The following is a 26,179-nucleotide window of genomic DNA, read 5'->3' on the forward strand; positions in this document are numbered from 1 at the left end:
CTATTGTAGTTTTCTTCTTTAGCGTTCTTACCTTTCTACCCTATCCGGTAGGGGAAGAAATTTGGAAATTGGTTCAAAAGACTTGACGTGTGTATATTGTGTGTATTGACGATCGTGGCTCGTTGGTTAATGCGTATCTGCAGTTACTTATCGAAACGTGATGTAAATCTGATTTGCCGTGAGCAAAAGCATCCTAGGAGATAGGAATAATTTTCCCGATTTCTGTTAGATGAAGTTTTGAACGTGAACTGTTCGGCACGCCAAAGTGGGTATATTTACTGATTATTGATGTAACCGAATAAATGAAAAAAAAGGGGGCTGTTATAGAACAATAAGAAAAGGAAAAGAATCAGATTTAAAATATATATAAAATCTAACGTGCTTCAGAAGCACCATTCAGAATAGCAAACACGTTTTTCGTTAGGTCTTGGACAGTAATTAAAAAAAAAAAAACTATGTGTATTTTGTAAATGATCCTTTCATGATAAGTAATTTTAGCATTACCTGTGCTACTCTGTGGTATAGAGAGACCTATATGGACACGTATGGATTGCTGCGTGTGACTCTGTGACAAAATGATGGACACGTGTGTAAAATAGTAATTTGACACATGTATGGGCACGAGAAACTAGTTATCTCTTGTGTGAATCAGAACTGTAATAAACTTATGGACACGAGTGATGTGCCGCGTGTGAAGTAGCATTACAAGTATTCTCACGTTGCAACGACGATACAGTGACTATCAGTCAAAGGATAGACAAGCTATTGTACTTACTGCAATAGGAGACAGTAGTCATTTTCATCGATGACTGTTCTTCGTCGCTGGTGCAGTCAATTTACCGTCCAGGTTGACCATGTCGCCTTGACGAGCTGCTCCAGTACCCACGATTCAACAAAATGCACAAGTTAAAAGAAAGGTTGGCAGCCACAGAACTATCTGCCTCGTGCAGGAACGTGACTGTGAAGCACTGTGGCAACATTCAATGACTGCTCGCCGGCCCGTACTCAACAATAAGCATTCCTCTCCATAACGGGCGCAAGCGTGCTCCAGATTTGAGATGAAAATGGACATAAAAATAATAAAACGTTGATAAACTACGCACGATTTTACTATATTTACATTTAAAGGACACTAATGATGACTTTTCCTTAACTATAAAAATTGCTACGGCAATATTGCTAAATACATTGCTTAAGAAAGACCTGTACCAGATGAAACGTGTTTTGCTAATATTTGCTAACGAAAGAACATAAAACCTAGACACAAAATATGAATAATATATAATGTATATGTACATAGTCTATGTAGTAATTTTTATTGTCTTAAATTCTTACTCTATATTCCCTTAGATTAAGATGCTAGTTAATGAGCAAGTCCTAATACAGATTTTTTTTCTGTATTTTCATGTGCTGAAACATGAATTGGAATGAGATTAAGACAGCCACCAAACTGACTCATTCGTCATTGAACCAGTCATCAACTTTCCTGATTCCCGACATGACCCGGTGGATCGTCGAGTCAAGAAATATCACTTCCCCTTCACATAGTGAAATTCCCAGTGTTTTTCCACCAGAATGTGAAAAGGTGATCCCCAGTTTTAGTGCAGTGAAAAGTGACAGGTGATGAAAGAATTCCCCTGTGAAAATCACCCGAGTTCATGGGAAATACTCCCAACTACAAAGTGAAGAGTGACGTCGCTACGAGAAAGACTGATAAAAGTTTTATGTTCTGTTCACAATTGGCGGAAATGCACCAATACTGTAATAGATTTTTTTCTTATTGTCAATATTTATGTATTTTGTATCTGTATGTGTATTTAATTTGTACTTGTATCTATGTTAGTATTTCAGTGTTTCAATTGACTGAATGAGAGTAATTCTTGAGAACCTATGTTAAATCCTTGAACACTTATGATGACATCATGCCACAACCAAGTTTGTTAATGATCAAGCAACTGTGAGTAGCTTTGACGACTTAGTATGAAACGCATATAATTCTATGTGCCTTATGTTATGTCTGTTTTGCTCCCTACAAGGAGACATCCTTAAATACTTCATTCACTAAGTACGTGAATCCAATAATATTACGACTGCGCGTGAGTCGTAACGATCTTTCAGACTCATTACTCCTCACGCGGGAAGCGATGTAATATTATTGGTATTTCCGTACTACGAAAGCTTTGAGTATTCTTTGAAAGACATTTGTTTTGTATAATTTACGTAACTGTAAAGATGCGCATCTAGCGCGGACGCTAATACATCGATTGCGCAGTCAAAGAAACATTTTAACAGAAGCTGAACTGTCGTTCCGCTTCGATCTAAATAAAAGATGACGGTAGAAAACGTTTGTAGATCTTCAGATTTTAATGTACTTCTGCTTGTGGTGTGAAAGCGTAAAGGAGGTCGACTTTAAGCTAAAAAAGTGAGCGGTCTTGCCAGCGTGCAGACAACATTATTAATTAATAACATTAAAGTAATTTATGTTCGAGACTGTAATTCAGCAAGTTATTGTTATCGGAGGTGTTGAACAGTGCAAGAATTATCTTCAACGAAAGGAGAAAAGTAGTGACTATAATTTGTGACAAAAACGTGAACCAAGGAGACAGCACAGGACAGGCTGAAATCTGATCGCACCATACTGTTAGAAAAGTAATTATGTAAGTTGTATTGTTTATAAATAAGCCCTAATTTGGTAGTGAGAATTGTTGAATATATTTAGTGTTTACCAGACTTCTTATTCTGTTCTTTTTCCTTTATACTTTTTTATCCTCCATGCCATATTATTTTTGTAAATGTCAAACAGCCTTTACTACAGCAGAGAATACTGCGGCATCCTGGTCGTAGACAGAAGGCCGCTCCTTGTCATCTATACAACTCATAGCTGCCCCATTTATGAATGATTTCATTTGCAAATGCATTTTTTTTACTATTCATTGTTAAAGGTCCCTTAGGTAATTATAAAATTCATACTGATTACGTAAAGAAATCCGGGTTGTTTTTTTCCAAGTAGTAGAAATCCTTGCGTATTCAAAAACTAGTCTCCTTCTGACAACGATCAGGAGCCGACCAGAAGACGGACGTCTTCGACCGCTTTCGTGTGTCCTGTGGCAAAGCTGTGCCAAACTGGGAACACGACATTCTAGTATGAAATACCGATCTAAATTGAAAGAATTGAAATATATTTAATAGTAATAATAATAATTTTTTTTTATCATACTAGAGTCTGTAGTTCGATGGATTACTCCTACTACCCTTCTTAAACACTGGTGCGACCTGCGCAATTTTCCAATCTGTAGGTACAGATCTATCTGTGAGCGAGCGGTTGTATATGATTGCTAAGTAGGGAGCTATTGTATCAGCGTACTCTGAAAGGAACGTAATCGGTATACAATCTGGACCTGAAGACTTGCCCGTATCAAGCGATTTGAGTTGTTTCGCGACCCCTAAGGTATCTACTTCTAAGAAAATCATGCTAGCAGCTGTTCGTGTTTCAAATTCTGGAATATTCCATTCGTCTTCCCTGGTGAAGGAATTTCGGAAAACTGCGTTCAATAACTCCGCTTTAGCGGCACAGTCGTCGGTAACAGTACCATCGGCACTGCGCAGCGAAGGTATTGACTGCGTCTTGCTGCTTGTGTACTTAACATACGACCAGAATTTCTTCGGATTTTCTACCAAATTTCGAGACAATGTTTCGTTGTGGAACCTATTAAAGGCATCTCGTATTGAAGTCCGTGCCAAATTCCATCTACACATCCACATTTATTTTTCCGCGTTTTTCTGTATCGACTAAGGTGAATGCCTGGGTGGTTACTTTAAATACGACACAGCCGATTTCCTACCCCATTATTCCTCTAATAAAATCGTCGTCGACGGGATGTAAGGCCCTAATCTTCCATTATTTTTAAAGACAATGAATTTATTGGATTTTGTTGTTAGCCTGTCTTACTGCTTTTGTATAATCTACACTGAAGAGCCAAAGAAACTGGTACACCTGCCTAGCATCGTGTAGGGCCCCCGCGAGCACGCACAAGTGCCACAACACGACGTGGCATGGACTTGACTAATCCCTGAAGTAGTGCTGGAGGGAATTGATACCATGAATCCTGCAGCGCTGTCCATAGATCCGTTAGAGCACGAGGGGGCGGAGATCTCTTCTGAACAGCACGTTGTAAGGCATCCCAGATATGCTCAATAATGGTCATGTCTGAAGAGTTTAGTGGCCAGCGGAAGTGTTTAAACTCAGAAGAATGTTCCTGGAGCCACTCTGTAGCAATTCTGGACGTGTGGGGTGTCTCAATGTCCTGCTGGAATTGCCAAAGTCCGTCGGAATGCACAATGGATGTGAATTGATGCGGGTGATCAGACGGGATGTTTACGTACGTGTCACCTGTCAGAGTCGTATCTAGACAGGGGTCCCATATCACTGCAACTGCAAACGCCTCCAACAGCTTGAGCAGTCCCCTGCTGACATGTAGGGTCCATAGATTCATGAGATTGTCTCCATACCCGTACACGTCCATCCGCTCGATACAATTTGAAGCGAGACTTGAACAGTCCCCTGCTGACATGCAGGGTCCATGGATTCATGAGGTTATCTCCATACCCGTACACGCCCATCCGCTCGATACACTTTGAAACGAGACTCGTCCGACCAGGCAACATGTTTCCAGTCATCAACAGTCTAACGCCGGTGTTGACGGATCCAGTCGAAGAGGAAAGCTTTGTGTCGTTCAATCGTCAAGGGTACACGAATGGGTTCAGAAAGCCCACACGATGATCTTTCGTTGAATTTTTTGCACGCTGACACTTGTTGATGTCCCAACACTGAAATCTGCACCAATTTACGGAAGAGTTTCACTTCTTTCACGGTGAACGATTCTCTTCCGTCTTTTGATCTCGTTCTTGCAGGATCTTTTTCCGGCCGCAGCGATGTCGGAGATTTGATGTTTTACCGGATTCTTGATGTTCACAGTACACGTACACTGAATTGGTCGTACGGGAAAATTCCCACTTCACCGCTAGCTCGGAGATGCTGTGTCCCATCGCTCGTGCGCCGACTATAACACCACGTTCAAACTCACGTAAATCTCGAAAACCTGTCATTGTAGCAGCAGTAACGGATCTAACAACTGCGCCAGACACTTGTCTTACATAGGCGTCACCGACCGCAGCGCAGTATTCTGCCTGTTTACATATCTTTGTATTTGAATGTGCATGCCTATACCTGTTTCTTTGGCGCTTCAGTGTATATAATTGGTATTAGAAGGTTTGATTGGTATGTCACGTAACTAATGAGGAGATAATGAATAAAATTAGAGAAAATAGAAATTTGTGGCACAACCTGACTAGAAGATTGGATTATTTGATAGGACACATTCAGTGACATCAATGGATCACCAGTTTAATAGCGGAGGGAAGTGCGTGGGGTAAAAATCGTAGAATGAGCCAGCAGTAAGACAGTAAGCAAATTCAAAAAATGGTTCAAATGGCTCTGAGCACTATGGGACTCAACTGCTGTGGTCATAAGTCCCCTAGAACTTAGAACTACTTAAACCTAACCAACCTAAGGACATCACACACATCCATGCCCGAGGCAGGATTCGAACCTGCGACCGTCGCGGTCGTGCGGTTCCAGACTGTAGCGCCTTTAACCGCTCGGCCACTTCGGCCGGCAAGCAAATTCAGAAAGCTATAGGTTACAGTAGTTATTCAGACATGAAGAGGGTTGTACAGGATAGAGTAGAATAGAGAGCTGCATCGAACCATCTTCGAACTGGGAACCACAACAACAACAACAATAACAAAACAGTCCGAGTGAAATCTACGCAGACTGTGTTGAGGAAACGATTTAGTTTGTAGAGTCCAAATGATACGGAGCAGGTGGGGGATGGGGTTAAATAAAATATTGAAAGGGCTGATGAATTACTGTAGACATCAAAATCGGCCAGGGGAAAGTTAAACATTGAGGGTGCTGTGTCGTCCGGAAAAGACACAGCCAGGGCAAAAGCACCACAGGCGCAAAGATGCGAGCCGGTTGGTGCCAGTGCCATGGAGAATTGCGCGGGTTCCACCAGCGCCTCGGGCAGCGTAGAGGATGAAGATGTCGACTTCGCCTCGGCGAATTGCCGGCCGATTACAATCCGCCGATGACTGGATGACAACGCACGGAAGCCTACTCGGAAGACAGAAGAGCAGCTCTCGTCCACTTGGTTATAGATCATCGTCTAGCGCTGACTTAGACAGAGAACGTGGTTTAGTGAACTCTTAGAAGTGAACAGACAGTTGTTGTAAATTGCATTTTTTATGTACTGTGACGTTTACCTACGATTATTTGCACTTAGCCATTGAGGGCCTTTTTTGTGGTATATCACGTATAGTGTTGCAAATTTCATTATTCGACAAGTCACAAAGATAAGTAAACTTTTTTAACTCATTTGTGTGACTTTGTTACTAATTTGTTGGAGTGTTGTAGAACTTCGTTGTCCTATCCTCTTTCCTGACTCTGGGACATAGCTGTGTAATAGTGACAGCGAGAAATTGTCTTAGCGGTGTACTGCACCAGAAGCCGTTTCACGAACTCACTAACTTGGGCTACCGTAACAACAGTCGCTCCAATAGTTCAAATGACTCTAAGGACTATGGGACTTAACATCTGAGGTCATCAGTCCCCTAGACTTAGAACTACTTAAACCTAACTAACCTAAGGACATCACACACATCCATGCCCGAGGCAGGATTCGAACCTGCGACCGTAGCAGCAACACGGTTCTGGACTGAAGCGACTAGAACCGCTCGGCCACCGCGGCCGGCGAACAACAGTGGCAACTCGGCCTCCACAGCAGTAGCGATGAGGCCTTTACAAAACTGGCGTCGAGGATTTAGAAAAAGGGAATCGTATCAGATAAACCCAAAACAATGCACTAGCGTCACAGAGAATTTTTGGAACATTCTAAATTCTTTTTTGCCTCATCTCGGAAAAGGTAATAAGAGATAAAGACAAAAAAATTGGAAAGGATTGCAATTTAATAAGAGCACGATCAATAAATAGGAATATTTGACACAGGATTAAATAAAAGTCAGACTGAATATTTTAGAAACAAATAGAAGGTTTAAGGAACTATCAGTAAACGAAGGTAATACAGGAACAATCGAAACTGAATCAATGAAGTAGTGAAAAACTAATGATTTAAATATCTAATAGTTTCGTTGAAGAAAATAATGTTAAGAAAACATTGTGGAGAGAATGTTTAGACCAAAGTAAATCCACTCGCCGGCCGGAGTGACCGTGCGGTTCTAGGCGCTGCAGTCTAGAACCGAGCGACCGCTACGGTCGCAGGTTCGAATCCTGCCTCGGGCATGGATGTGTGTGATGTTCTTAGGTTAGTTAGGTTTAAGTAGTTCTAAGTTCTAGGCGACTGATGACCTCAGAAGTTAAGTCGCATAGTGCTCAGAGCCATTTTGTAAATCCAGTCTATTTCGCTGTTCTGTATATTGTAATACTGCAGCTGTCATAAAGTTGGAGCACAATTAGGAAATAGGGAGAGAAGCTGAGAATATGCGATCAATAAATTGTGAGAATGGTAAGCGTACTGATTTGGTATGAACAAGGCTAGAGAATAATGCGACCTCAGGGGGACATAGCTCTGTAGGGAAAATTCTGCCGATTTATAGAGGACGAGGGATTATTTAATAAGGAGCGGTATTCTGGCAGAAGAATCCGCTAGGGTAGCCGAGAGCGCTAACGCGCTGCTTCCTGGAGTAGGCGCGCCGGCCCTGGATCGAATCCGCCTGGCGGATTAACGACGAGGGCCGATGTGCCGGCCAGCCTGGATGTGGTTTTTAGGCGTTTTTCCACATCCCACTAGGTGAATACCGGGCTGGTCCCCATGTTCCGCCTCAGTTACACAGCTCGCAGGCATTTGAACACATTCGCACCATTCCATGGATTCCACTCGACGCAGACAGTTGGGGTACACTATTTCCGTCCCGGCGGGGGGGGGGGGGGGGGGGGGGGGGGGGGGGTACGGGGTGGCGGCGGCGGCCGGAAGGGCACCCGACCACCCCTTACACATTAACATGCCAAATACGATTAATGATGGCTGACCCTGCATAACTGCGGGCCAAGGCTCAAGTGATAGATAGACTCTTGGAGAAGAGAGAACCGGAATCAGAAAGCATGGCGTAGAAAGATGCAGCGCAAGGCAAAACGAGATAAAAGCTGCTAGTGAGATAGGACCATGGTACACATGGTTCATGATCGCCGTCAAGCATGGAAGCAGAGAGGCGTGAAGCATATAGGAACAGAAAAATTAAAAAAAAAACTTACACTGAAGTGCTAGTTTCATTAAATCTGTAAGCTTCAACTGAGGATGATAAAGCAGGAAAATAATTTATCCTGTGACAGAGATGAATTTGATTTAGAGGACGTACATTAAGGAGACTCCACAGTGTCGTCGTAAACTTGAGAAAGAGAATTAAGTTCTGTGTAAACAGAACGCCCTGAGACCAAAAGTTACGTAACGCTCGATCTCCTTGAGGCGTTGACAGCTTTGCGCTACGCTCTGTCAATAAACAAGGATACGAAAGTAAGCTGAGAACCGCCTGCATACGTAATGAGAGCTGGTGTACAGTCAGATTTGTACAGCGTTAGCAACCACAAACTTAATATACACATGCATTAAAAATCATTAATGAGAATTCCACTTCAAATTACTTGGAGTTCTTAGCAATTAAAGCGCTGTAAGATCCCCAATGTCACAGCCCATCCAGGCGGACAGTACAGACAAGCAGATGCGAAGCAGGAAATAATTGTTAAACATCGTCCAAATTTAAAATATAATTTCTTGCAGGTAGACTCAACTACAGCGGAATCTCACGTCCCCATTTAGCAAACGCTGTTAAACTGTTGAAGCATGTACACACCGCTTACAGTTTGCGAATACATAACAAAACCGTTAACATTAGTTTTTAGCACCGGTACGAAGGAGGCTGACTAGTTATGTCGATAAAACAGTTCAGACAAAGCGCTTTGTACGCAATAAGACGAGCTCATTATATAACTATCATACCGCAGAGCAAACAATCAGGTTGGCGTATTACAAAAGTGTGTCGTATAGGTAGCCAACCTACCGTTTAATAATTCCACGTCCCTTCTCTTAAATGCTTTGCCATTCTAAACGTTATTAGAACATAAACTGTCACTTATGAATACACTGTTAAATCAAACTGCAAACGGTACATCAAAATGCAAACAAAATCATAAAAACAACGAAGTACACTCTAAGACAAAAAGAAGGCGAACCTCGAAGGAATTATCCGAATACGACGGAAACCGGCTGATGTGATGTACATGTACTGATGATTACAATTTCAGAAAAATTGGATGATTTATTCAAGAGAAAGAGATTCACAAATTGAGCAAGTTAATAACGCGTCGCAAGCGGTTATTCGGTTTGATAGAGTTGTTTGGATGTCCTCCAGAGGGATATAGTGCCAAATTCTGTCCAATTGGCGCTTCAAATTGTGAATATCCTGAGCTGGTTGGAAGGTCCTACCCATAATGCTCCAAATGTACTCAATTGGAGAGAGATCTGGTGACTTGCTGGCAAGGTAGAGTTCAGCAAGCACGAAGACAAGCACTACAAACTTTCGTCGTGTGCTGAAACCTATCCGAGTATGGCTTGCCGTGAAGGGCAACAAAACGGGGCACGGAATATCCTCGACGTACCGCTGTGCTGTAAACGTTCCGCGGATAACGACAGGTGTTCTACTATGAAAAGAAATGGCATCCCAGATCATCATCCCTGGTTGTCGGACCGAATGGTGGGTGATAGTTTGGTATTCCACCACTGTCCGAGGCGTCTCCAGATATGTCTTCACTGGTCATCGGGGCTCATTTCCAAGAGTGAGCTCATCACTGTAAACAATTCTACTCCACTCAATCAGATTCGAGGCCGAAAACAAGTCTGGGGATGCCCACGACAGTGGTGGGTTAGCAATCTGACTGTCGCCCGCAGTCAGGACTGATGGTCTGGGACGCTATTTCTTTTCACAGCAGGACCGCTTTGGTTGTCATCTGCGGCGCTCTTACAGCGCAACAATACGTCGATGACATTCTACGTCCAGTTATCTTGTCCTTGACGGCAAGCCATTTTGCGCTTAAATTTCAGCAAGATAATGCCTGCCCGCACATGGTGGAAGTTTCTATTGCTTGCCTCCGTGCTTGCCAAACCTCATCTTGGTCAGCAAGGTCGCCGCATCTCTCCCCAACAGTATATTTGGAACATCATGGGTAGGGCCCTCCAAGCAGCTCTCGATTTTGACGATCCAACACGTCAGTTGAACATAATTTGGCACATTGTCCGTCAGGAGGACATCCAACAATGTCTTTCAATTCCAACACGAACAGCTGCTTCTGTACGCGTCAGAGATGGACCGACACTTCATTGAATGGTTCAAATGGCTCTAAGCACTATGGGACTTAACATTAGTCCCTTAGATTTAGAACTACTTAAACCTGGCTAACGTAAGGACATCACACACATCCATGCCCGAGGCAGGATTCGAACCTACGTCCGTAGCAGCAGCGCGGTTCCGGACTGAAGCGCCTAGAACCGCTCGGCCACAGCGGATGGCAACACGTTATTGACTTGCTCTGTTTGTGCAGCTCTTTATCTTGAGTAAATGATCCAATTTTTCTGAAATTGTAATCATTTGTTTGTCTATACATGAACATCAAAACTACCGATTTCCGTCGCATTCGCAAAATTTCCTCGTGGTGAGTGTTTTTTTTTTTTTTGTCTTAAAGTCATGGAATTTCAAGAACCTTTAATAGCGAGATAAGAATTGATTGGAAAATGTGAAATGGCTCTGAGCACTATGGGACTTAACTACTGTGGTCATCAGTCCCCTAGAACTTAGAACTACCTAAACCTAACTAACCTAAAGACATCACACACATCCATGCCCGAGGCAGGATTCGAACCTGCGACCGTAGCAGTCGCGCGGTTCCGGACTGCGCGCCTAGAACCGCTAGACCACCGCGGCCGGCTTGGAAAATGTGAAAAATTAGTCTCTTAAAACAACATGGGGAAATTAAAAATATGCTTTAGACGTCAATAATATGCCGACGATCATTTTTTCTATCAGGAGCGCAAAACAATCCAATTTTAAACAATTCTTTTGTGGATAACCTAGAGCTTGCAATAATAGTGTCCCTAGACACGTTAAAAAAAAAAAAAGAACTATGCCTCCAAGGAAAAACATTAATGATATACACTGTATAGTTGTGACGAAGGTGCCTTTAGTTTCTCTTTCAGTTTTGATTGAAGTTCATGTATATGAGGTTGTGGGATGGGTCTAAGAACTCTTTATTCACTAACTTAAGCATCAATAGCCCCTATAAATGTCTCTTAAGTTCCAGTAAATGATTTGTGAAATATTCAGAGGTCGAAATTATCAACGCTTGCAACAGTTTCTTCATTCATGTTCTCAGTTCGTATGGTACTTAGTTACCTAGAATCAGTAGCACTATTTGTATTAAAGCTACATCACAACTATTAATTGAAAGACTCTTGTAATCTAGTAAATATTTAGCTTCTAATAGCAGGTAAACAGCAGCGGGTGGTAAAACTGAGAGTGCAACAGGCCTTTCGAACTATCAGCTTTGTTTCTAATTTACTGGATTAAATTTAGATAGACATTTCGACTTCGCACGGGTAGCGCTAAGTATGTACGTTTGGACGACTTGTCTGGCGTAGCAGTAACTGATTATGTGCAGAAACCATCCTCGTGAATCAGTCTAGCTATTAGTGAAAAGCCGTATCAAAATCCTTACAGTAGTTACTAAGATTATCCTTCACGTATAGACAGAAGGAGACGGTGGGGGGAGGGAAAACTTTAATTTATGCAGATCCATAGGTAAGTGCGAATAGCACTAAGCGTTATAGTAATAGGTTATTGTTTTTAATACAGTATACAGATAAAATTTCTATGGTGTCTTTTTCTCATGCTAATGTAAGTTATGCTTTAACTCGTTCTACATCCCTAAGGGTTCTGCTCTGTGATGGAATCTATGGAACACGATAAAAGAATGAATTTGGAAGATTTAGCATTTTGAGTTACGACGAAGAAAACGATTATTAACACATAGTCAGCGGAGATTCATAAAATATAGCTCGTGTGGAACACAACTTCTTATGAAGTAATGAGTATTATCGACGGTGGATATCAAATTAATTCTAGATCTCCAGAAGGCCTTAGATACCGTTCTCACAAACGGCTTCTAATCAAATGGCGTGCCTGTGGAGTGTCAAAAAAAAAAAAAAAAAAATGGGTCTGAGCACTATGGGACTCAACTGCTGAGGTCATTAGTCCCCTAGAACTAGTTAAACCTAACTAACCTAAGGACAACACAAACATCCATGCCCGAGGCAGGATTCGAACCTGCGACCGTAGCGGTCTTGCGGTTCCAGACTGCAGCGCCTTTAACCGCACGGCCACTTCGGCCGGCTATGGAGTGTCGTCTCAGTTGTGCGACTGGATTAGTGATTTTCTGTCAGAAAGGTGACAGTTCGCATTAACTGACGGAAAGTCATAGAGTAAAAAACAGGTGATACCTGGCGTTCCCCAAGGAAGTGTTATAGACCATCTGTTGTTCGTAATCTATATAAATGATTTAGGAGACAGTCTGAACAGCCCTCTTAAATAGTTCACAGATGATGCTGTTATTTCCCGTCTAGTTAAGTCTTCGGAAGATGAAAACAAATTGCAATATCATTTAGACATGATACCTGCATGGTGCGAATAATGGTAATTGACCTTAAATAATGAACAGTGGGAGGCCATCTACATGAAATTAAGAGGAATTCGTTACGTTTAGATTACACGATAAATTGCACAAATCTAAATGCTGTCAGTTCAGATAAAAGCCTAGGGTTGAGGTTACAAACTATTTAAATTGGAACGATCACAGAGATAATGATGTGCGTAAGACGAATCAGAGACTTCGTTTTATTGGCACAACACTTAAAAGATGCAACAAATCCACTTGTCCGTCGTATGCTAGATTATTGCTGTGTGGTATAGGATCACTACCAGAGAGGACAGACATCAAAAAAGTTCAGAAAAGGACAGTTTGTTTTGTATTATCGCGAAATACGGGAGAGAGTATCACGAATATGATACGCGAGTGCGTTTTTCGTTTCGGCGAGATCTTTTCATAAAATTTCAGTCACCAACATCCTCCTCCGGATGCGAAAATATTATGTTGACGCCCACCTACACTGAGAGAAATGATCATTGCAATAAAATAAGAGAACTGGGAGCTCGCACGGAAAGATTTAAGTTTTCGTGGTTTTTTTTTTATTTTTTTTTTTATTTTTTTTATTTTATTCTCGCGCTGTTCGAGACCGGAATGATAGATAAATAGTATGGAAGTGATTTGATGACCCACTGGTAGTTGCGGAGCAGTCATGCAGATGTATAACAATGGCGACGATGTTCTTGAGAAAACCGGTTGCTTAAATTAGAAAACTGTGCGATATTTTTGCTGCCGCAATAGTGAATCTCGCGTAGGAGTAACGAGGGTTAAGTGAGAGGCGTATAGACGATCAGTTCTCGCTCGCTCCATACGCTAATACAACAGGATAGGATAGGATCCATACGAAGTATCCTCCACCTCAGGCGTATAGACGATCAGTTCTCGCTCGCTCCATACGCTAATACAACAGGATAGGATAGGATCCATACGAAGTATCCTCCACCTCGCACTGTAATGTGGCTCGCAGTGCGTCTGTGCAGATCTGGTATACGTACTTTAAGACGATCGCGTGCGACTACTGGTGCCTGCCTTGAAATACTAGTCCGTGCGAAAAGTGAGGTGGGCAATGCGGTAACAGGAGGCGGCGCGAGGACTCACCATGATCGGCGTTGCTCGGCTGGCTGCAGAGCGTCGTGTTTTGATTGGGGTGTGGCCGGGCGATCTTTTAACGGCGGCGCCCGGACTGGAGGCTCGCCGGCTTCTCCGCTCGCCATTGGCCAGCGTGCTGGCTGCCGAGGTCGCCCAGGTGACCCGCGGAACGCGTCAACAGGTGGTGCGCGTCTCGCAGCAGCCGAGAAAACTCTGCTTGTTGACTCTCGTTAAGGAGCCATGTCACGTCATTGTTTATCCTCAAGTACCAGAGGTAGTTTCCGGGCGGGAAGGCGCGCCGGTCCCCGGCAAGAATCCGCCCGGCGGATTAGTGTCGAGGTCCGGTGTGCCGGCCAGTCTGTGGATGGTTTTTAAGGCGGTTTTCCATCTGCCTCGGCGAATGCGGGCTGGTTTCCTTTATTCCGCATCAGTTACGCTATGTCGGCGATTGCTGCGCAAACACTTTCTCCATGTATGCGTACATCATAATTGCTCTACCACCCAAACATTGGGGTTACACTCGTGTGGTGTGAGATGTTCCCAGGGGGTCTACTGGGGGCCAAACCGCACAATAACCCTGGGTTCGGCGTGGGGCGGCGGAGGGGTGAGTGGACTGCTGTAGCCTGCTGTGGGGTTGTGTACCACTGAGGCTACGGCGGGGACGAAGCCTCTCCATCGTTTCTAGGTCCCCAGTTCAATACCGTAACATACCGGAGGTAGTCACGAAGTTTCAATCCTCACCTCGAATATAATAAAGTTACGTAATACTTTGTTTATTTGTATGTATGTACATGGCTGTAGTTCTGGTACACTCTGAAATCCCCCCGTCGCAGTCCCGTGGCACTCGGCTAGGGCAACCAAAACTAAAAGGGGCAACCCACTGATAAACTGGAGTATTGTGCTGTAGTTCGTTGTCTGCATTTGAAAGGGAGCAACGATGTAATAGCCCATGCTGAGTCGGTGGAAGTCTCCTGGGTGGTTTCTCAATGTCTTCTGAATTAACTTTCTTTAGCTGAGGCACACATCTTGCCTGTTTTAAATACTCTGGAGATTTCCCTAATGTAAAGGACTTATATACTGTGTTTGTCAAAGGAGCTAGTATACTGTCTATTCGTTGTTTCAGCACATACGAGGGTCACTCCAAAAGAAATCCACACTATTTTTATAAAAATACAGTTTTCATTCTGCATGTGTGAAGGTTTTACAGAGTGTAGATACATCCTTCCTGCTTGTTTTCAATCTTAGTTCAACCTGTTCCCGTGAGCGGCCGGGCATCAAAGCATGTCTTGAAGATGGCTGCTACACTTGACGTTCCTCAGAAGCAGCGTGTTGTCATAGAATTCCTGTGCTGTGAGAACGAGACAGTGGGAAACATCCACAAGAGGTTGAAAAAGGTGTATGGAGATGCTGTTGTCAATCGCAGTACAGTTAGTCGGTGGGCAAGCAGGTTACGTGATGAAAGCGGGCACAGCAATATTGAGGATTGTCCTCGCAGCGGCAGGCCTCGTACTGCACACACTCCAGACAATGTGCAGAGAGTTAAGGAATTGGTGACTGCTGACAGACGCTTCACAGTGAACGAATCGTCACGCTACGTTGGAAGTGTTTGCAGAATACTGAAAGTGTTGACGTTAAAAAAGGTTTCTGCCAGGTGGGTTCCCAGGATGTTGCAAGTGGCTCACAAAGAAACAAGAAAAACGGTATGCAGCGAACTTTTGGAAGAGGACGAAAATGGTGGAGATGGATTTCTTGGAAGAATTGTGACAGGTGATGAAACATGGCTCCATCATTTTTCACCAGAGACGAAGATGCAATCAATGGAGTGGCATCATGCAAATTCACCCAAGAAAAAAAATTCAAAACCACACCTTCTGCTGGAAAAGTTACGGCTACGGTGTTTTTCGATTCCGAAGGACTCTTGCTTGTGGACATCATGCCAAGTGGAAACACCATAAATTTTGATGCATATGTGACGACACTGAAGAAACTTCAAGCTAGACTGAGTCGTGTTCGACCACATCGGCAAAAGCAGGATGTTTTGCTGTTGCACGACAATGCACAGCCACATGACAGTCAAAAAACCATGGAAGCGATCACAAAACTCGGATGGTCAACACTGAAACACCCGCCTTACAGTCCCGACCTGGCTCCATGTGACTATCATCTCTTTGGGAAACTGAAAGACTCTCTTCGTGGAGCAAGGTTCGAAGATGATGACTCCCTTGTGCACGCTGTCAAACAGTGCCTCCAGCAGGTTGGTCCAGAATTTTACCGTGCGGGTATACAGGCGCTGGTTCCAAGATGGCGTAAGGCAGTTGAGAGGGATGGAAATTAAGTGGAGAAATGAAAATATTGTTCCTAAAGGATGTATCTACACACTGTAAAACTTTCAAACATGTAGAATAAAAGATGGATTTTAAAAGAAATTGTATGCATTTCTTTTGGAGTGACCCTCGTATATTGTTACTCCATCTAGGCCTACTGTCTTTTTCTTTTTATGTTTCGCGCGGTTTTACTGACTTACAGATGTTATATGTGTTTCTGGCAAATTTAATTTGTGGTTTTTCTGCAATACTTGAAAAATACTGATTCACGTACTCTGCTACGTGGTTTGGATCACTTTTTACTTTATCCTCCTCTCTTATGAGTGTGTTATTACGCTCTTCCTTTTCTCTCCCTGTTTCCTACTTAATCATATCCCAGACTGCTTTGCTTTTATTCTCTGCACTGTACATTGTTTTGTAATTACATGGATTTTTGCAGCAGTAAGCCACATTCTATAAATCTTTTTGTAGCTATGAGAGACATTAAAGAACTATGGCTCATTATGACGATCTTTCATGAAAGTTAGGTACTCAAGGAATTGATAGGACTTGATAATAATTGCTGTTATCCATTTGATTTTGTGAGACATTGTTATTGGTGAGCACGATTTCGGAACCGTCTTTTCAAAGTTCAGTTTACTTAATGTTGAGAACTTGGAGAATTCCACATTTTCTACGTACACTTCACCCCAACTTTGGTTTGCTAGCTCTCTTGAAAGACTTGCATTTTTATTTCTGATAAATGTCTTTTCAGGATTGTAGCTTACGGATTTTTTCCACAACTAGTTGTACTGTTATTATTTGGCAGAAATGGAATGAGAGTCAAAGATTTTTACAGCTCCATTACATTCTTGCACGTCTATATTTTTAGCAACACGGTCGATTACTGATGGAATGATTGTAGTTACACTTGTTTAATTTGACGAGCATAACAAATCTCTGGAGGATATTTTGAGGACGCTGCTAGTTTCATTTGTAATATTTGTGTTTACGTTTATCCTGAGGTGACAAATGTCGTGGGATAGCGTCATGCACATATACAGATGGCGGCAGTAACGCGTACACGAGGTATAAAAGAGCAGTGCATTGGCGCAGCTATCATTTGTACTCAGCTGATTTGTGTGAAAAGGTTTCCGATATGATTATAAGCGCACTACGAGATTTAACAGACTTTGAACGCAGAATGGTAGTTAGAGCTAGACGCATAGGACATTTCATTTCGGAATTCGTTTCAGAATTCAAATTCAGAATCCACAGTGTCAAGAGACTGCAGAGATTACAAATTTCAGGCAATACCTCTCACCACGGACAATGCAGTGGCCGACGGTCTTACCGACCGAGATCAGCGGAGTTTGCGTAGAGTTGTCAGTGCTAACAGACAAGCAACGATGCGTGAAATAATCGCAGAAATCAATACGGGACGTACGTCGAACGAACCCATTAGGACACTGCGGCCAAAATTGGCGTTAGTGGGCTATGGCAGCAGCCGACCGACGCAAGTGTTTTTGCTAACAACACAACATCACCTGCAGCGCCTGGTTCAAAATGGTTCAAATGGCTCTGAGCACTATGGGACTTAACTACTCAGGTCATCAGTCCCCTAGAACTTAGAACTACTTACACCTAACTAACCTAGGGACATCACACACATCCATGCCCGAGGTAGGATTCGAACCTGCGACCGTAGCGGTCACGCGGTTCCAAACTGAAGCCTGCAGCACCTGTCCTGGGCTCGTGATCATATCGTTTGAAGCCTAGACGACTGAAAAACCGTGGCCTGGTCAGATGAGTCCCGACTTCAGTCGGTAAGAGCTGATGGTAGGGTTCGAGTGTGGCACAGACCCCGCGAATACATGGACCCAACCTGTCAATAAGGCACTGTGCAAGCCGGTGGTGGCTCATTAATGGTATGGGTTGTGTGTACGTGGAATGGACTGGGTCCACTGGTCCATCTGAACCGATCATTGACTGGAAATGGTTATTTTCGGCTACTTGGAGACGGTCTGAAGTCATTCGTGAACCTCATGTTCCCAAATCACGATGGACGTTTTATGGATGACAGTGCGCTACATCACAGTATTTTGTAAAATTTGAGCGAATGATTTGGCCATCCAGATCGCACGATACGAATCTCATCGAACATTTATGGGACACAATGGAGACGTCAGTTCGTGTAGAAAATTCTGCTCCAACTTTTTCGAAATTATGGACGGCTATAGAGATAGCACAGTTCAGTATTTCAGCAGGGGACTTCCAACGACTTGTTGAGTCCATGTAACGTCGAGTCGCTGCAATGCGCTGGGCAAAATAAGTTCAGACACGTTATTATGGTGCCTCTGAGCACTATAGGACTTAACATCTGAGGTTATCAGTCCCCTAGAACTTAGAACTACTTAAACCTAACTAACCTAAGGACATCACACACATCCATGCCCGAGGCAGGATTCGAACCTGCGACAGTAGCAGTCGCGTGCTTCCGGACTGAACCGCCTAGAACCGCTCGGCCACAGAGGCCGGATACACGTTATTAGCAGATATCCCTAGCCTTTTGTCAGTTCAGTGTACGTCTCCACACAAAAGTATGTTGACTTCCGTAGTTGAGATTTCGTCTATTATATTAGTTTATTCAAAACAGTTTCCACACCACCACCGGATGATCGATACACAAGAAGTGATTTCTTACTGATGTAAAATCCTCTAAATTCAATAGCTGATATTTCAAAGTGTGGGGCTTCACTTACAGTACTAAAGGCTTACCTTGATTTAAAACGTGTTCCTTTTCTAATCTAAAAACATGATCCATCATACTTTGAAGTAGTTCTATAGTAAGAGTCTTTCATTTCATACGCCGATAATGCTACATGTTAGGTTTTTTGTGTCTCTACACCAGTGCTGAGTGATACTAGTACAAACTACTGTGCTCACCTTTAGTTTTCTGTTCAAATGGTTCAAATGGCTCTGAGCATGGATTTAACTTCTGAGGTCATCAGTCCCTTAGAACTACGTAAACCTAACTAACCTGAGGACATCACACACATCCATGCCCGAGGCAGGATTCGAACCTGCGATCGTAGCGGTCGTGCGGTCCAGACTGTAGCGCCTAGAACCGCTCGGCCACCATGGCCGGCTAGTTTTCTGTATTTTATTCTTTATTGCTTCTGTGTTTTGATGAAGGATTGTTAAGTCTTTGAAATGCCCCATCTTACTTTTTTCAGTGCTTTCTGTTTCTTGATAATTGTCTGTTATTATTGATAATTTCCATGTGTCATGTTTTATGCGCCTGTTATTCACGGCCGGCCGCAGTGGCCGAGTGGTTCTAGACGCTTCAGTCTGGAACCACGCTCCTGCTACGGTCGCAGGTTCGAATCTCGTTTCGGGCACGGATGTGCGTGATGTCCTTAGGTTAGTTATGTTTAAGTAGTTCGAAGTCTAGGGGACCGATGACCTAAGATGTTAAGTCCCATGGTGCTCAGAGCCATTTTTTTTATTATTCACGAGCAGTCTTTTACTGTGTTATCTGTGCGCACTAGTCAATTATTTGCGTAGTCATACTGTTTTTGCTACACTGCTTTGTCTTAACTAAGGTCTTTGGGGCAAGTGGGGCCCAGCCAATGAGACTGAAGGCAGCTGCGTAGACAGCGTGGCCCTTTACTTTGAAGCCGAACAAAGACGGCTCCCTTGTTCTGGCTTCCGAGGTGTTCGCTTCTTGTGTGTGTTATGGGGTGGTAGAAACATGGCAGTCCTGCACTGCACTGAGAAGGAAAGAGCGTGTTGTACGACTACAGCGTGGGTTTCTATATGTGAGATTACGACGAGAATTATGAACAGCATTTCTCTGTGCACTTGTTCTGTAAAACAAGGTAACATTTTGCTGAAAATGTGAGCTTGGTAAACCATATTGAAACGTGAAGTTCTTGTGTGTACTGAGGGACCTGCAGTTTCGATTTCCGTGGGCCAGTTCCCATTCTGTCTATATCACAGATTTCCAAACTGGGTGTCGTGACACCCGGGTGTGTGAGGTAGTAGCATCAAGGTTTCCGCGAGACTGGTAAGTTTACAATGTAAAAGAAATGAAAAACTTGTGGTAAAAACAAAATATCTCTCTTTGTTCAGCGAAACCATAGATAACGTATTGACTCGTTCCTTGCCCCCTCCACGCCAGACGTGGTATCTTGGTGAACAACAGGCGGCCGATGCCACGCCTAGCGTGTTCTGACTATCGATACCTCCTAGTTTATGTTTTGTTTACTGTGTAGGTCGGATTTGCGTCAGTCCGTGCCTGGGCGCTCTGTAGTGAACGTCAGCTGCGATTTAGCTGGCGCTATATCTTTCTACCATTCTGCATGCGTACCATGTGCAGGAATGTGCATTTGTTAAAAATGTATAGCTGTTTATCTACAAAATAATTACACTACTGGCCATTAAATTTGCTACACCACGAAGATGGCGTGCTACAGAGGCGAAATTTAACCGCCAGGAAGAAGATGCTGTGATACGCAAATGATTAGCTTTTCAGAGCATTCACACAAGGTTGGCGCCGGTGGCGACACCTACAACGTGCTGACTTGAGGAGTTTCCAACCGATTTCTCATACACAAACAGCAGTTGACCGGCGTTGCCTGGTGAAGCGTTGTTGTGATGCCTTGTGTAAGGAGGAGAAATGCGTACCATCACGTTCCCGACTTTGATAAAGGTCGGATTTTAGCCTATCGCGATTGCGGTTTACCGTATCGCGACATTGCTGCTCATTTTGGTCGAGATCCAATGACTGTTAGCAGCATATGGAATCGGTGGGTTCGGGAGGGTAATACAGAACGCCGTGCTGGATCCCAACGGCCTCGTATCACTAGTAGACGAGATGACAGGCATCTTATCCGCATGGCTGTAACGGATCGTGCAGCCACGTCTCGATCCCTGAGTCAACAGATGGGGACGTTTTCAAGACAACAATCATCTGCACGAACAGTTCGACGATGTTTGCAGCAGCATGGACTATCAGCTCGGAGACCATGGCTGCGGTTACCCTTGACGCTGCATCACAGACAGGGGCGTCTAAGATGGTGTACTCAACGACGAACCTGGGTGCACGAATGGCAAAACGTCATTTTTTTTCGGATGAATCCAGGTTATGTTTACAGCATCATGAAGGTCGCATCCATGTTTGGCGACATCGCGGTGAACGCACATTCGAAGCGTGTATTCGTCATCGCCTTACTGGCGTATCACCCGGCGTGATGGTATGGGGTGCCTTTGGTTACACGTCTCGGTCACCTCTTGTTCACATTGACGACACTTTGAACAGTGGACGTTACATTTCAGATGTGTTACGACCCGTGGCACTACCCTTAATTCGATCGCTGCGAAGTCCTACAATTCAGCAGGATAATGCACGACTGCATGTTGCAGGTCCTGTACACGCCTTTCTGGATACAGAAAATGTTCGACTGCTGCCCTGGCCAGCACATTCTCCAAATCTCTCACCAATTGAAGACGTATGCTCGATGGTGGCCGAGCAACTGGCTCGTCACAATACGCCAGTCACTATTCTTGATAAACTGTGGTATCGTGTTGATGCTGCATGGGCAGCTGTACCTGTACATGCCATCCAAGCTCTGTTTGACTCAATGCCCATGCGTATCGAGGTCGTTATTGCGGCCAGAGGTAGTTGTTCTGGGTACTGATTTCTCAGGATCTATGCACCCAAATTGCGTGAAAATGCAATCACATGTCAGTTCTAGTATAATATATTTGTCCAATGAATACCCGTTTATCATCTGCATTTCTTCTTGGTGTAGCAATTTTAATGGCTCTGAGCACTATGCGATTTAACTTCTGAGGTCATCAGTCGCCTAGTGCTTAAAACTAATTAAACCTAGCTAACCTAAGGACATCACACGCATCAATGCCCAAAGCAGAATTCGAACCTGACACCGTAGTGGTCGCTCGGTTTCAGACTGTAGCGCCTAGAACCGCACGGCCACTCGGGCCGGCGCAATTTTAATGGCCAGTAGTTTATTTTCAGCGTAGTTACAAAAAAATGGCTCTGAGCACTATGGGACTCAACTGCTGAGGTCATTAGTCCCCTAGAACTTAGAACTAGTTAAACCTAACTAACCTAAGGACATCACAGACATCCATGCCCGAGGCAGGATTCGAACCTGCGACCGTAGCGGTCTTGCGGTTCCAGACTGCAGCGCCTGTAACCGCACGGCCACTTCGGCCGGCAGCGTAGTTACACATAAAATTTACCTCCAACAGAAAATAATTTCCTCTTACGTCCACCCCTGTTTTGGGATATTTATATAAAAATAAAATGTGCGTGTAATTAGGTCAAAAGTATTTACTTTAGAGGTAAAACCGGTAAACTGAAAACAAATGGACCTGCACAAGTTTCGCTAAGAAAGATAAACCAAGAGCAGCTGACGTTCACTGCGGAGTGCCTAGGCACGGGCTGACGCAAATCCGACCCTCACAGTAAACAAAACATACTGTAGACTAGACGTCGGCGACAGTCAGAACACGCTAGGCGTGGCATCGGACACCTGCCGTTCCCCTAGCTACCACGCCAGAAGGGCGGCGGGGGCACCGAACGTATTACACAAGTGATAGCTATGTTGAATTCCTCTATTTTGTGCGTTTAACTTCCTATTATAGCACTAGACGTCTCTTCTGCTGCTGCTGCTGCTGCTGTACATTGCCACACTCTATCGGTCCATGTCTTAACAAGGTCTTCGAGCGGTGATAGTGAGAGATTGTACACTTTTCCTTCAGTCTGTTTATTTGTATCGTTCAAAGTGATGATATACAGACGTCATCAAAAATGGCTACATTTATTGTCAGAAAGAGAACTTTGACAGTTTATGAAACATCAGATGCAGAGCAACAGTCAAATAGTGTGTCTGAAACTTCAGTAAACACAGAAAAGCGATCAAGTAGTGTTTCTCAAATCTCTGTTCTCTCGCGCCATCATGCAGTAGAAAGGACACAAATGAGTTTTCTACAACATATTCGCGTGAAAGCATATTTTCTACTACAACTAATATAAAAACAGTTGAACATGGACGTCTGAGAAAGATGAAGAAGTGATTGTGAATTTGCCCTACATAGTAAGTGTGCAACTTGAAACATCCGCCGGCCGCGGTGGTCTCGCGGTTCTAGGCGCGCAGTCCGGAACCGTGCGACTGCTACGGTCGCAGGTTCGAATCCTGCCTCGGGCATGGATGTGTGTGATGTCCTTAGGTTAGTTAGGTTTAACTAGTTCTAAGTTCTAGGAGACTAATGACCTTAGCAGTTGAGTCCCATAGTGCTCAGAGCCATTTGAACCATTTTGAAACATCCCCTTTGAAAAATTTATGAATGACTGTGCTAGTAAACCTCTTACGTTATTTGATTTTCAAACAGCTGAGCAGAACTGAACTTACTCAGACATTTCTCTCTTTACTTATTCTGATCAACACTAAACTGACACACAATATTTTTAGCGCAACGCAATCTGACTTCCAATAATCCCTACAAAAGAATGGCCCTGACTAACAATAACCTATACCTTTCATGAATCACTTACTTCACAAAAATCTTCGTTACTCGAACTACTACAGTACAGCGGGCGCCAATACTGACAGCTACACAAAGAATTCTAACTACTGAAGGCACTAACTACTGATAGGCATAGTTAGCAAATGAAAAATTTTGATAGAGAACAATGTATTTACCTTAATAGTGAACAAAAGTCATAATATATATATCAGTTCATGACATCCAGTCTTACAAATTTTGTTTTTCTCACGGACACACGTCCAGATCGTCCGCTCTCAAAATTCTGCCATCTCTCTTCCCACATCCACCACTGCTGCGGCTCACCTCCAACTGCACAACGCTACGCGCTGTTCACATCCAGCTGTCCAACACTACAGTAGCAAATATTTCAACAATGCAAACTAGCCACAAACTGCACACAGCACAGCCAGTGATTTTCATACAGAGCACTACGTGACCTTACCAACATAAAAATCTAAACAGTCTACTTACAAACTTAATGTACCAGAATCTTTATCGCAGAACTTTTTAAAGTGGTAGAGACACGCTTTAGGCAGGGAAGCCTGTCGTCTGGATTTATCCTACAAGAGACCTACTTATCGTACCCATGACAAAAAGTATTTGATGATGCATGGCCCAAAATTCAAAATCCCCCCTATACTGTCATGTATGAGCTGAATCAAATTTACTGAGTGAGGTGGCGTAGCAGATAGCATAATGGGCTCGCATCAGGCGGGTCAACAGCTCAAATCCCTGTCTGAACATCAAGATTTAGGTTTTCTGTGATTTCGCTAAATCGCTCCAGGCAACTGCTGGGATGATTCCTTTGAGAAGGACAGAGCCGATTTCCTTTCCAATCTGTCGTAATCCAAATTTGAGCTCTGCCACAAATGACTCCACTGTCGGCGGGATGTTAAACACTAATATCCCTTTCTTCTTTTTTATTCCAATCTTCCTTTTCAGTCCCGGTTAGGTGTAGGCCATTTCTACTGAAATCTCATCTAACGATAGTGTATACCGGTACCAGAGCAATACACGCAAAGTTGGCTGCCATCAGTGTCATTTCTAATCTCCACATTAACCCGCCTTACGGCTCCAGTAAGATGTGGCAGATCATGACTCTGGATCAGCTTGACAAAGTGTACATTGGTGCCTCGAGTGAGGAAGGCTATCTCACCCATATCGCGACCTACGTCATACTCCCCAATCTTGTCTAAATTATTTCCTGCACCACCCACTACCATAACATGGTCCTTTTTTCGTAAGTCCTAACATAAACACCGTAAGTCTTCTATCACATGGCTTAGCCATGCATTTGGTTTGAATATACTCTTGGCCAATTACCCTACTCCCAAGCTATGCTTTAGCTGAGGGCCTTTATCTCGCCCATAGCCACCACCTAGCAACCCCAATTTCTTCGATTTTATCCATACTGGATGAGAGGTCGTGGTTGTGAATGTCAATGTTAAAAAATATATCGGCTCAACCACCTGTTTATAGTGTAAAACACTAAGATTGACGCGTTTCGGAAGTCAAGCTTCCATCATCAGAATAATAAAAAGTAAAAGAACCTGTTAAAACTCGCTAAAATGGAACACGCACCAGGCACAATAAAGTTGATAATAAAATTAAAACATTGTGGCTACTTCCCTTGTTGCAGCCGTGTCTTCCAAGGTGCATCTCCACGTAGTCGTCAAAATAAAAAACTCTAAAATGGTGTCGCCTATGGTGTTCGACATCTAACCACATGGCTCTCTCCTCTATCGTCGTAAACCGCCCGTGCGTCTTCGTTGATACCACACACCACATAGCCAAATACGACACTGAAACGCGAGTGAGTTCACGCGCAAGTAAGCAAGGAAGTCACAGAGATGTCTATACAAACAGATAACGTATACATGCTCCAAGGACCTCATGAAATTATGGTATCCTGTCAATTGCTAAAAATGTAGTTACTAAAAGAAACCAGTGAAATGTTTGAAAAAGTTATTTGTATCACCAGTTAGCTGTTCATTCAGTGTGTTCTGATTGTCCAAGCCATGTATCGTAATTTCCAGCTGTTCTAGTAGATCCAGCTTTTTGCCTTTGTCCTATCTGTTTTAATTTTATTATCAATTTTATTGTGCCTGGTGCATGTTCCATTATAGCGAGTTTTAACAGGTTCTTTTACTCTGATGATGGAAACTTGACTTCCCAAACGCGTCAATTTTAGTGTTTTACACTATAAACAAGTGGTTGAGCCGATATATTTTTTAACACAATTTCTTCTTCTTCCTAATACTTTGCACGTTCCTAGGCTTCCTGCTAATAGTCCCGCATAAGGGCCTTCTGTACTTATCTCTGGTAGGGGTCGATATCCATTTTTAGCATTTGTAATGAAATTAAAGACACCCACAGACAGGCTGAC

General features: G+C 43.4%; 1 protein-coding gene across 1 annotated transcript in view; it reads right to left on the bottom strand.

The window, feature by feature from the left end:
* Nucleotides 1-14,039, bottom strand: part of LOC124551261 (4-hydroxyphenylpyruvate dioxygenase) — a 137,355-nt gene extending 123,316 nt beyond the window's left edge. Inside the window, exon 1 of the mRNA XM_047126457.1 lies at nt 13,922-14,039. Coding sequence (XP_046982413.1) covers nt 13,922-13,924 — 3 coding nt within the window. The 5' untranslated portion in view covers nt 13,925-14,039. The remainder of the gene's footprint in view (nt 1-13,921) is intronic.
* Nucleotides 14,040-26,179: the final 12,140 nt, after the last annotated feature.

This window comes from Schistocerca americana, chromosome 1 (assembly GCF_021461395.2).
Source record: "Schistocerca americana isolate TAMUIC-IGC-003095 chromosome 1, iqSchAmer2.1, whole genome shotgun sequence".
In the NCBI taxonomy this organism is placed as follows: Eukaryota; Metazoa; Arthropoda; class Insecta; order Orthoptera; family Acrididae; genus Schistocerca; species Schistocerca americana.